At 48.2% G+C, this 12198-nt stretch overlaps 1 protein-coding gene across 1 annotated transcript in view; it reads left to right on the top strand.

Annotated features, from left to right (window-relative positions):
• The window catches only part of LOC307240447 (cell adhesion molecule DSCAM-like), a gene marked incomplete at both ends in the record, with an annotated part of 87492 nt that extends 76759 nt beyond the window's left edge, over positions 1 to 10733 (top strand). The window contains 15 exons of the mRNA XM_080014231.1: positions 1669 to 1824; positions 2753 to 2886; positions 3039 to 3192; positions 4082 to 4199; positions 4343 to 4506; positions 4596 to 4694; positions 5188 to 5376; positions 6048 to 6338; positions 7708 to 7884; positions 7980 to 8010; positions 8122 to 8237; positions 8356 to 8514; positions 8728 to 8925; positions 9083 to 9385; positions 10354 to 10733. Of these exons, the coding sequence (XP_079870357.1) occupies positions 1669 to 1824; positions 2753 to 2886; positions 3039 to 3192; positions 4082 to 4199; positions 4343 to 4506; positions 4596 to 4694; positions 5188 to 5376; positions 6048 to 6338; positions 7708 to 7884; positions 7980 to 8010; positions 8122 to 8237; positions 8356 to 8514; positions 8728 to 8925; positions 9083 to 9385; positions 10354 to 10733 (2669 nt within the window). The remainder of the gene's footprint in view (positions 1 to 1668; positions 1825 to 2752; positions 2887 to 3038; positions 3193 to 4081; positions 4200 to 4342; positions 4507 to 4595; positions 4695 to 5187; positions 5377 to 6047; positions 6339 to 7707; positions 7885 to 7979; positions 8011 to 8121; positions 8238 to 8355; positions 8515 to 8727; positions 8926 to 9082; positions 9386 to 10353) is intronic.
• Positions 10734 to 12198: the final 1465 nt, after the last annotated feature.

Below are 12198 nucleotides of genomic sequence, written 5' to 3'. Positions count from 1 at the left end.
GATTAGGAGAAGCCATGTACACATACATATACAGTATATACTGTATACTGTATTTATACCAAATATTTCCTATTTGATGCTTTCACACATTGTGAAAAATAATGACTTAAATGTTAAAAAATTGTGTGTCTCATGCGATATGGCCGTCTGCTCCGACCTTGAAGTGCAACTATCAGACGTAAGTGTAGCACCAACAGGTAGAGAGACCGGCCCGGCCCTGTGAGTTCCGGTGTAGCACCTTGTGCACCACCGGGCGTTTAACCCTGTTTTTTCCCTCCACACTAGTACACCACAGAGTGGTTCTAACGACCCAGTAGAGCCCAGGCAGCGTGGCATGCCATTGTCACATGCCGGGGACGTTTCAGTGGGATGGGTTGTGACAGCGTGGTTACCTCTGACCCCGCGACTGTCACAGCACATCGCCCTGCCCACGGAACGCCACTGCTCAGGACTCGACAGCGAGGGCTTTGTTTGCATGGCAACAGTCTGCGGCGAGAGTCAGACCCCGCCCGGGTCTTGTCCCATTACTCCATATTTACTGTGTCACATGTCATGTCCCTAGTGGACGACGCTCGAACCGGATGTTTGTTAGCAGAGAGGAACGCAGTGAAAGTTTGAATTTGAGTTCTAATTATAAGACTTTTGTATATTATGCTCGGATCATTTCATTACATTACAGTATATCATTTAGCAAACGCTTTTGTCTCAGGCCACTTACAACTTCTTCATACACCACTGGAGGCAGCCATGCACAGCTCATCGGGAGCAGTTATGGATTAATCCTTAATAAAACAGTCTAAACTGATGAAATGTACAGTTTAGTTCCAGATTCATTCTCTTCTGCCAATAACACCACGAATATGTAGAATATTCATTATGTGAATATGGAAGGTGAGCTGGTGTACCAGCAGAGGGCGCTTCAACAAGCAAAACCAGAGGTTCAATTCAACACTTGAGGCTGTAGCAGTGTTGTAGGCATTGACCAGATCAACAAATCCCTCTTCAGACATAGCTATATTAATGGTTTGTATCAGCTTCTAATAATAAAGTATTGATTATTACCACCTTCAAGTTATCAATTCATACGCATTCCTACAGTGGCACAGTGATATTACTTTGCGAGAAATAGCGAATGTTCTCACTCCCTGTGCTACAATCCAACACCAACCCTTTGGAAAAGTAGGCTTTTGCTTTCACTCACACTTGACAGTGTTTACTACAATTCAGCGGCCTGGGGAAGATGTCCAAGCTGTTGTTATTTTTGGACAGTTTTGGATAGGGCTGTTCCGTCAAAGTTTCTTCCCAAACTCTGGAAGGAGAGGGGGGTGGGGGCTGGGGCAGAGGCACTGGAGGGACCCAGCACAGCGTTAATAATTCAAATTCTTGCAGCAGAGAGAAGCAGCAGTCAAGGACCTCTACCCGAGCAGACCCCGGCCCCGGGGCTGTTTAAAAACTTAGTGATTGAATATGACATTATGTCCAAGGTCCTGTTATGACATCCGAGGTCCCGACGATTGCTTTTTATTTGTGTAATATGCACCGCGATATATACACAGCATTAGTCACACCTATTGAGCCGTGACAGCTTGTCATGTGGCGTGAATTATTTACCATCTAAAGTGCGCTGTGCACCCACTGCTGTCCTCTCCTTGTTTCTCCGCCCCTCAGAGCTCGGCGAGATCAGGAACGTGACCACCTCCAAGCCCTCTCTGGAGCTGGACGGACTGGAGAAGTACACCAACTACAGCATCCAGGTGCTGGCCTTCACCAGAGCTGGCGACGGCGTGCGCAGCGAGCAGATTTACACGCGCACCAAGGAGGACGGTGAGGAGCGACGGAGAACGCAGAAATGCACCGCGGTCACGAGGGGAAAGGGTCCAGTAGACCCTGTTATGAGGCACAGGAGCTGTGCAGCCCAAAGACTGTCAGTGTCAGTTCTCCAAAAGTGTTCAAATTTAACAGCCCTAGCTCTATGGAACACTCGATTCTGATTGGTCAATAGCTTCAATCAGCGGTGCATTTTTTCTGAATAATGACCGCTCTCTGTTAATAATGACCGTTGCCACATCCAGTAAGGCTGGGGGGCTGGACGATATAGGCTATAGGTAATTTCATATCTCGATAAAGATATATATCACGATATAGCACGTTTTCTGCATATTCAATGAATAAATAGTTTGTATAAAAAAAACAGCCTATGTTGTCGCGGCGTGGTATCAGACGGCCAAATGTTGTAATATTCCATGAATGATGCCATAAGGCAATTTGAGACATCCTCACCAAGTTGATGTTTAGCGACAAAACACAGCCATTTTTCAAAAGCTTTAAAAAAGGTGTAAACAAAGGACAATGTATTTTTTTTTCCTTCTGTATCAAGCTCCCTCTGCTGTGATTGGCTCAGAGACAGAGTGACCAGTGATGCGCTGTCTACCCTTTTACTTGCCATTGGTTAAGACCGTTCATTCCGAAACAATATTTCAACCCAAATAGCGTTAACCGGATTTTTGGATACTCACTTTGGACCATGACTCCAAATCATGTAAAATATTGCTGTAAGTAGTTCTGCCGCTGACTTACGACATAGCGATAGATACGGTATAAAACAATTTATAGGATAGTCGTTTTTCTAAGCTAACACTAACTAGTGGCGCCATCTTGTGACGCTACATAGAAGCTACAGTGGAAGACTTGATACGATTGCGGATATGTAGCGCCCATTCTACGCAGTGAGTGACTATTCCTTTCCTCTCAGTCCCTGGACCTCCAGCAGGCGTGAAGGCGGCGGCAGCATCCAACTCCGTGGTGTTCGTGTCCTGGCTTCCTCCCGTCAAAGTCAACGGCATTATCAGGAAATACACCGTCTTCTGCTCCAACCCACATCCTACGGTAGGCGTCAGGTGGAAGCAAAGCAAAACATCACAGGCGGAGAGCGGGCTGAGGTTTAAAAAAAACTCGACCGAGAAACAAACGTCGAAGCGCGTCTCGGGAGCCTCACTTAACCGTAATTATCGTTCCCTCATCCCCTTTCCTTCTGGCAGGTGAGCAGCGAATTCGAGGCCGCCCCCGACGTCTTCTTCTACCGCATCCCCAACCTGTCCAGGAACCGCCAGTACAGCATCTGGGTGGTGGCCGTGACCGCCGCGGGCCGCGGAAATGCCAGCGAGATCATCACTGTCAAACCCATGGCGGAGGGTCAGTTGGAACGCAGCTCTCCTTAAACCTCTTCCGACTCTTCGGATTGCTGAGGGTTCAGATTTTACTTGGTACCAGTGTCTTTCTAAGGTGGGGAAAAAGGGAGGAATCAGGTTAAATTGTGAATTTAGCCGCGAAGCCTGCGTTTCCAGAAGACAAAGGGTCAAAGGGGCAAAGCAAAATTGTCAATAATGTAATAAAGGTAGAGTATGGATGAATGAAATGAAAACATGGAGTTCATGTTTAGCAGTCTTCTAAGAGCTTTTGGTAGTTTCCAGTACCCGGTATCTCCCTAAAAGAAGGAGAGGGCACTGACCGAATACAAATAGCTGTTGTTTGGCCCTCTCAACACGTTTGGTAAGATAAGCTGATCGTTGGCGCCGATAGGCTCCTCGCCGTGTCCGGAGTCGAGGCCCGCCGCTCCTATCGGGGCGTGCGCTTCCTGTCGGAGGCCCGGCTGATAAATGGTTCTCGCAGACGTCAGACAAAGGGAAGCCTTCAGGAATCACCCCGGCTATATTCCAGCATGTCTTAGTGGTGGGCCAACGAACAACGAACGAAAATGACCCGTGAGAACATGCTCCCACATCGTCAACATTCATTTTTGTATTTGAATTCCCCATCCTGTGCATTTGACCCATCCTAGCATCTTGAGTATCAAGGAGCAATTGGGCGCCACATAGCGGCGCCCGGGGACCGACCCCAGATCGATGCCTTTCTCAGGGGCATCGGCTGGAGTGGCTAACCCCCGAAATACACGTCTTCAAGGTGGGGGAAACCGGAGGAAACCCACGTGAACGTGGGGAGAACATGCAGACTCCGCACGGAAAGGCCCGCTGTCGGGTTTGAACTCTGAATAAACGTTTGTGCGTCTGCTTCTTGTCTGCAGCTCCGGCCCGGATCCTGACCTTCAACCGGACCGTCACCACCCCTTGGATGAGGGACATCGTACTGCCTTGCAAGGCAGTGGGCGACCCTGCGCCCACTATCAAGTGGCTGAAGGACACGTGAGTACAGGACGGACGGACCGTATCCGAGCCAGAGAGAGAACAGTAGTTAAATCAAATGTATAACATAGAAATCACGGAGCCCTTTTATGTCTTAACGGTCCTAACAATCGAAAAATGCTGATCATTCTTTCGTGATTCAGCAACGGAACCCCGGCCCCCGTTGTGATCGACAGCCGCCGCAGCGTCCACGGGAACGGCAGCCTGGTGATCCGCACAGTGAAAGCCGAGGATTCTGGGAACTACACCTGCGTGGCCAGCAACAGCTTCGGGCCGGACAAGATTGTCCTCAACCTGCAGGTTCAAGGTCAGTCCCGTCTCCACCTCTGTTACCTCGCTCCATTCCTTGTTTTACCGGACGTGGTTTGGTGACGCGACGCGTCTGCCCGTCTCCAGTTCCGCCGGACCAGCCCCGGCTCACCGTGACCAAGACCACCACCACGTCGATAACCCTGTCCTGGATCCCGGGCGACAACGGAGGCAGCTCCATCAGAGGTCAGACCAACATCAGATCAGAATCAGATTAAGTTGAATCCGCCAAGTACGTCCTCATAGACGAGGAATTTGTCACGGTAAATTAAATTTTAAAAAACAATTGTAAAATTGCAGAAAATCAAATAAATAAATAAATAATAAGAAAAAATAGGCAAATATGCACAATTTGCCAAAAAACACAGAACAGAAATAGACAAACATACAGAATGTGCAAATGCGATTCTTAAATGATTAAAGAAGATAAATTATTGGTCTAGGTATATATCTAATTACATCTAATATATTTCAATATATATCTAATTGTTTTCCTTAGGTTTATTGCGTACTGCCATTCTCTTCTTCTTCTTATTGCCTATTTTGATGTTGCGGTGATGTCATGTGATGTGACACATGTGACATAACGTGGGACAATGAAGACGACGGGTGGCGGTGGATGGCCTCCCCCCCCCCCCTTGCTGCTCCTTATGCGTCTGTGTGGCTTCTCCCGGTGCAGGATACATCCTGCAGTACTCTGAGGACAACAGCGAGCAGTGGGGCAACTTCGCCATCAGCCCCAGCGAGCGCTCCTATCGCCTGGAGAACCTGAAATGCGGCACGTGGTACAAGTTCACCCTGACGGCGCAGAACGCGGTGGGACCCGGACGCATCAGCGAGATCATCGAGGCGAAGACTCACGGAAAAGGCACGGGTTTACATTCATTTTGTTTTTTTCCTTGACTGTGATTTATTGATTGGTTTCTTGGTTGGTTTCCTTAGCACTGAATATGGGTTGTTTTTTTTTTTGTTGTTTTTTTTTTATCAAAGGGGAAGCAACACAGACGCCTTGAGATTTTGACAAACGAGATTGTATCCAAGCGACAATATCAATTGCTTTTTTCTTAATAATTACGTGGAAATTACTGAAATAGCAGAAGCTGGAAGCCTAATATCTGTGCTTACCGTGCTTGGTACAATATTAGCTTAAAAAATGCAGGCTGTAAATACCATTTAACAACAGCTGTATTTGCAATGATCTGGAACCCTTTCTTCTTTTCTACGTGAAATAAGATGTATGTTGATGATTTAGCTGTCACTGTATGTGGAGCTTGGCTGGGTTTTCTGGGGTGGGAGAATTGCCTCGCTTCCTTGTGTTCCGAAAACAACATTTCTAAAATGTTTATATTGTTTATGATTTTTGCACGTATGAGAGGGTACTTTTCTTTCACATTATTGTAAATTTCCAGAACTTCCTGTGTAAGGCTTTGGTAGCTGAACGGTAATCTGCGGAGCATTCTCCGCCGACATCTTTTCAATCTGCGGGATGTAAAATCTTCAGAATGCATCTTTCAACCCATCGTTCCTTCTGCCCCGTAGAACCTCAGTACTCCAAGGAACAGGAGCTGTTCACCAGCATCAACGCCACCCGCGTCCGGCTCAACCTGGTCGGCTGGAACAACGGCGGCTGCCCCATCACCTCCTTCACTCTGGAGTATCGGGCCGTCGACTCGCCAGCGTGGTCCACGGCGCAGCGGACCTCCCTGACCAAGAGCTACATCCTGTACGAACTGCAGGAGGCCACCTGGTACGAGCTGCAGATGAAGGTCTACAACAGCGCCGGCTACGCAGAGAAGAGGGTCAAGTTCGCCACGCTCAGCTACGACGGCAGTGAGTGCTCCGCTATTCATTCCATATTGTTCTGTGTCATTCCATTCCGTTCAATTATATTCCATTATGTTCTATTCCATTCCATTCCATTCCATTATATTATATTCCATTCCATTCCATTCCATTATATTATATTCCATTCCATTCCATTGCCTTCAATTATATTATATTCCATTCTACCCCATTCTATTATATTCCATTATATTCCATTACATTATATTCCATTACATTATATTCCATTCCATTACATTATATCCCATTACATTTTATTCCATTCCATCCCATTCCATTATATTCCATTATATTCCATTCCATGATATTCCGTTATATTCTATTCCATTACATTACATTATATTCCATCTCATTCCATTCCGTTCCATTATATTCCATTATATTATATTCTGTTCCATTCCATTATATTATATTCCATTCCATTCCATTATTCAGTGAGCAGACACTTTTGTGTCTGCTCAATAAGTACATTTTATTGGTCGTATCAAACCACTGTACAGTATAGCACAGTCACAGCTAAATCTACTCTTGGAGTAAGTAGAATTATTTATTACGGGAAAGTGAGATAGAAAGATCAGGGTAAAGGGAACCTCATGCGGTCGACAGGTCAGTGCAGTGAGGGTCCAGGTGTCTTCAGCCGTAACTGCTTCACTTTAGAATCAACGTGTATTTCCATTGATGCTTGAGGTTTTTAGTGTGAGGAAGCATCAAGATCAGAAGATGAGGGTCTGTAGAGCGGATGTGGAGATGCCCAGACTGAAAACGAAACCCTGCGTTGTTTGTCGCGTTTGAACCATTTCAGGCTCAATTTTCTGCTGCTGAAAGCAGGTTGGGGCTGATTTGCTGCTGCTGGTTGTGATCATTTCATCACGCTCCTGTTGAGCAACAATGCAACGATAAGCAATGAATACAGCTGCGATTGCCATGAAGTGGACAGAGAATTAGCACTGCGGGTGCAATGTCTGAGCACTCTTGCGCCCCCCGGCCTCTAGAATGGGTACTGCAAGGGAAAATGTCAAAAGATTTAACCTTGAAGGAGATTTAACCTTGAAGAACATTTGGTCTTAAAGAAAGGGCCAGATGTTGACATTGGAACACCGCAGCGTTTTGCAGTGAAGAATTTCCAGGGATTACGGACAAATAGAAATCTGTGAAACTGTTTTCAAAGGTCGCTGGGCTTTGACTTAAAAAATCATAATATTTTTAATTTCGGCAATTATCTCGATCCCTGCGCTGGCTTTTTGTACTCCGTACTTTTGCTGGTAATTTGCGTCGTCTCCTCAGTCGTTCGCTCCTCATATACCGCGTACGACAGGACAATGCTCAGTCCATTCGTAAAAGCGTTGTCTCGCCGCAGGCACCATCGCGCCGCTGGTGAAGGCGCCCAACGTGAGCAGCGGCAGCTCGGGCGGCGGCGACGGTATGAAGATGATGGTGACCATCTCCTGCGTGCTGGTGGGCATCGTGTTCATCTTCATCGGCCTGCTGGTGCTGAGGAGAAGGAGGAGGGAGCAGCGGCTCAAGAGGCTGAGAGGTGAGACGGCAGAGCCGTCCCGGCTGTCACATTCTAACCGCGGCCTCCCTTAGGGGAACGGTGCGTTCAATGATGTATTGTCTTGTGTTCCGTAGATGCAAAAAGCCTGGCGGAGATGCTCATGAGGTAAGATCCCTTCACCGTCTAATTCTCAGCGGTCGTCGCGGCTCCCGCACGTGTCATGTTTTTTCGTTTTTTTTTGTCCTCGTATCTAATCCCGCCATCCGTGTTGTTCAGTAAAAACACGCGTCCGGCCGAGCCGATCAACAAGCAGCAGCAGACTCTGAGAATGCACATCGACATCCCGAGAGCACAGCTCCTCATCGAGGAGCGAGACACCATGGAGACTGTCGGTGAGTGCTGAGTGGCGGCGGACCGTCGAGTGACTTTCCGCTCCCCGAGTTTGACGAGTCAAGGCGCTGGGTTTCAATCCCGTAACCTGTCCCTCGCTGACTCCGCCCTCTCCCCCAGACGACCGCTCCACCGTGTTGCTGACGGACAACGACTTCGGAGAGACCCAGAAACAGAAGTCCTCCACGGTCACCCACACCGTCCACTACCAGTCCCTGTCCCAAGCCACCGGGCCGCTGGTCGACGTGTCTGACGCCAGACCAGGAACCAGTAAGTCCAGTACGGACTCTCTTTTCTTTTTCTCTATGGGAGGCTTAGGAATAGCTATGGTTGTGGTTGGGTTGTGGCTAAGTAACGGTCACGTTTTTTTTTCCAACTCAAAGCAGTTTTCGTGGTTGTTTGTATTTAAGTTCTCGCTGCTGTAGCCGTCCTAGTCAGAACCGTTCCATCTTGAGGCTGTGGCTGACTTGTCGCCCTCCTCCCCCGCTCCAGACCCGACGGCGCGCCGCACGGCCAAGGCCGGCCCCGCCGCCCGCAACCGCTATGCCAGCCAGTGGACCCTGAACCGCCCGCACCCGCCCGTCTCCGCCCACACACTCAGCACCGACTGGAGGCTTCCCACTCCCAGAGTCGCCGGCTCCGTGGACAAGGAGAGCGACAGCTACAGCGTTAGCCCATCTCAGGACACAGGTAAGCCCAGCCACGCCCCACCCCCCAGTGCTGCTGCCGTGGCAACGGGACCTAACCCCGCCCTAATCTCCCTCATCCATCAGTTTGAACGTTAGCTACGTCCTAACAACACCACTACTAACACGCTGCACCGCCCCTCCCCTCCCGCTAACCCCAGACCGCGCGCGGAGCAGCATGGTGTCGACGGAGAGCGCCTCCTCCACCTACGAGGAGCTGGCCCGGGCCTACGAGCACGCCAAGATGGAGGAGCAGCTGCGCCACGCCAAGTTCACCATCACCGAGTGCTTCATCTCCGACACGTCGTCCGAGCAGATGACGGCCGGCACCAACGACTACACGGACAGCATGACCTCCAGCACGCCGTCCGAGTCGGGCATCTGCCGCTTCACCGCCTCGCCGCCCAAGCCTCAGGACGTCAGCCGGGTCATGAACATGGCCGTGCCCAAGGCGCACCGACCGGGTGAGGTCGCGCTTCAGACCCCCACCCCCCGCAGAGCGCTAACCTGTTGGCGCCAGACTGTCATAACAACAACGTTCATATCAACAGCAAAGTGCTAATCTACCACCTAATCTTGTGCTTCTAACCCTGAAACAAACGCTAAACACCTGATTCTAACGCACCGAGTGGAGAGGTTTTACCCCGTGCGCGATTGTGCGAGTATCAAGGCGCTGACGAGATTGGGGCACGATTTCGGAAAAATGTTCCATCTTCAGGGAAAACTGGGTTTTTGGTGTAGTATTCTAATAAACAAGGCTTCCCACCTACGTGTGCATGAAGAGGCCTGTAAATTTATACACTGTTTTAATTAGATTAGGCCTTTTTCACGCACAAAATGGCCTTATGTGTGTGTGTGTGTGTGTGTGTGTGTGTGTGTGTGTGTGTGTGGGTGTGTGCGTGCGTGCGTGCGTGCGTGTGTGTGTGTGCTGGGGTAAGGGGTCGGACAAGGAAGCCTTTTACATGCCTTCACGAAAAAGCGCTTCATAGGGAGAGGCCTCATTGTCATTTTGCTTTAAAACAAATCTTCCAAACGTGTCAAGGTGAGTGTTGTGAAGACGGCGTGCAGGCCGGACGTTGATTTGTACAATGACTAAATCCTTAAAGACGACCTGCAGCTTTCTCCCCCTTCAGTTTTATTCCAAACCAAAAGACGGTATTTGAACGTCACATATCAGCCACGCGATAGCAACCGGTGATACAACAAAGCAGATTCTCATATTCGAGTTTCTCGTCCTAAAGCTAAAATGACTCAAAATAAAGTTTTGAGGAGGATTTTTTGACACACAGTAAATAGCTCGCTCCCCGAATACTGTAGACTTATCTCCAAAAGCCAACAGTAAATACTTTGAGAAGATGTAAAACTCTTGCCGATGTCTTGTCTCTAAAGCCACTAACGCCGACCCTCTTCCTTCCCTCCTCCCGTCCTGCAGGGGGCGAGCTGGTGCACTTGCCTCCCTACCTGCGCATGGACTTCTTGCTCAACCGAGGCATGTCCTGCTCGGGGTCGTCCCGGGCGACGGCGAGCGGCGAGGGCGCGGCCATGGGCCAGGCGTGCCTGGAGCCCCAGAAGAGCCGCTCGCTCAAGCGGCCCTCCCGCATGGCGCCCCCGACGCCCACAGAGGCCCCCCAGGCCAGCAGGGACCCGGTGGCCCAGTGGCAACCCGGCACGGCGGCCACGCTGCCCCACAGGGAGGGCTCGGAGCTGGCCCAGGCCGCCAAGCTCAGCACCTCCCAGGAGTCCCTGCTGGACTCGCGGGGACACCTGAAACAGACCAGCAACCCCTACGCAAAGTCCTACACGCTGGTATAACAGCAGGGGGCGCTGGACTTAACATTCAAGTGCAGTAAACTGACTATCACCGCAGTTCTGTATATACGGCCTCTTCCTCGGAGGGCGGGATGGATGGGGGGGCGGGGGGGGGGGGCGGGATCACTTTTACTAATCTCCTTTTATTTATTTTAAGAGTTTAAGAGATTTTTTTTTTTTTTTTTTTTTTTCACTTGAGATAAATTCACTCATCCGAAAAATGACTCCAGGCAGAGCTTGCCAAACTAATTGAGTAACAAGGGAGCATTATTTATTCTTATTGTTAATTCTTAATGATTAATCAGTGATTATTAATGGTTAGTTGTCAGCTATTAATGATTATTAATTATTGATTACCAAATGATCGATTATGACCGTTATGCCACAATGTTTTCATAGAAGCCGGGACATCTTTTGTTTTTTTTTCCGGGAGTGGAAGATGACAGTTTGGAGTCATTTCTTTTCCTATGGAATATCCTTCTGAAACACTGAATGAAACTTGAGAGAAATCTTGGAATGAAAGCGATGGACACACCAGTTCAAACCTTTCCGCTGCTCTCAAATTGTTACGTTTTTTTGAAGAAAAAAAAAATAAAATCTATTTCCTATGGATGCATGGGGACTGACCAATTTAAAAAGACAAAGAGGATTACGATCGCGGCTGGACGGCCCAGCCGAGCATTTTGTCACACTCTGAAATGATCCAATGTGAAGATTTATTATTCTTATTACTATAAATATATATATAAAAAGAGAAATCACTTTTATTTGTGGATATTACAGGGAAGAATTGATTTGGTTAATAAAGTCCTTAGTCATGTTTGCACATATCTCGTTTTGATTAGGAAATGGAGTCTCTGTTGATCTTTCTCTATGTCCCATTCTCTGGTGGTGCAATATGAAGAAAAAAAAAAAAGAAAAAGAAGAATTATATGAAAATTATTGCTCTATTCTGTACTGTATTGATGAAAAATAACTATGTTGTGAGTATACTTACAGGGCCGGACGCTTTCCAGCTATGTATTCAGGTGTAGTTTGCCACCGCTAACTTGCCAGGGTGGTGAATGATGTTAGTTAGAACAGGGAGGGTTAAGAACGAACGGTTTGCACTCGATGACACCGCGACTCCAGTGTCTCCAGATAGAGCCCCCACTCCCCGTGCACTAGGGGCAGCACTGCAGCGACGCTCCTCTACAGGGAAATAAATATTTAAAAAATTTTAAAAAAAACGTGAGACAATCCAACAGAACCCCCCCCCCCCCCCTCTTCAAACCAAACCTAATGTCTATGGGAAATATAAAAAAAAAAAAATGTGGATATAAGATGTTTTTTTTTTTGGTTTTGTTTTTGTTTTTTTTTTGTTTTTTTTGGTGTCTACCCTGGCCCATTTCTGTTCTGTTTCTGTTTCTTTTCTTTTTTAAGTTAGTCCTGGAGGGAAGAGTTTGATCCAAAATGCTGTGAGGTCACT

This window comes from Zeus faber (assembly GCF_960531495.2).
Source record: "Zeus faber genome assembly, chromosome: 14".
NCBI classification, from domain to species: domain Eukaryota; kingdom Metazoa; phylum Chordata; class Actinopteri; order Zeiformes; family Zeidae; genus Zeus; species Zeus faber.
The sequence above is the reverse complement of the archived record's forward strand: the minus strand, read 5'-3'. Positions and strand labels throughout refer to the sequence as shown.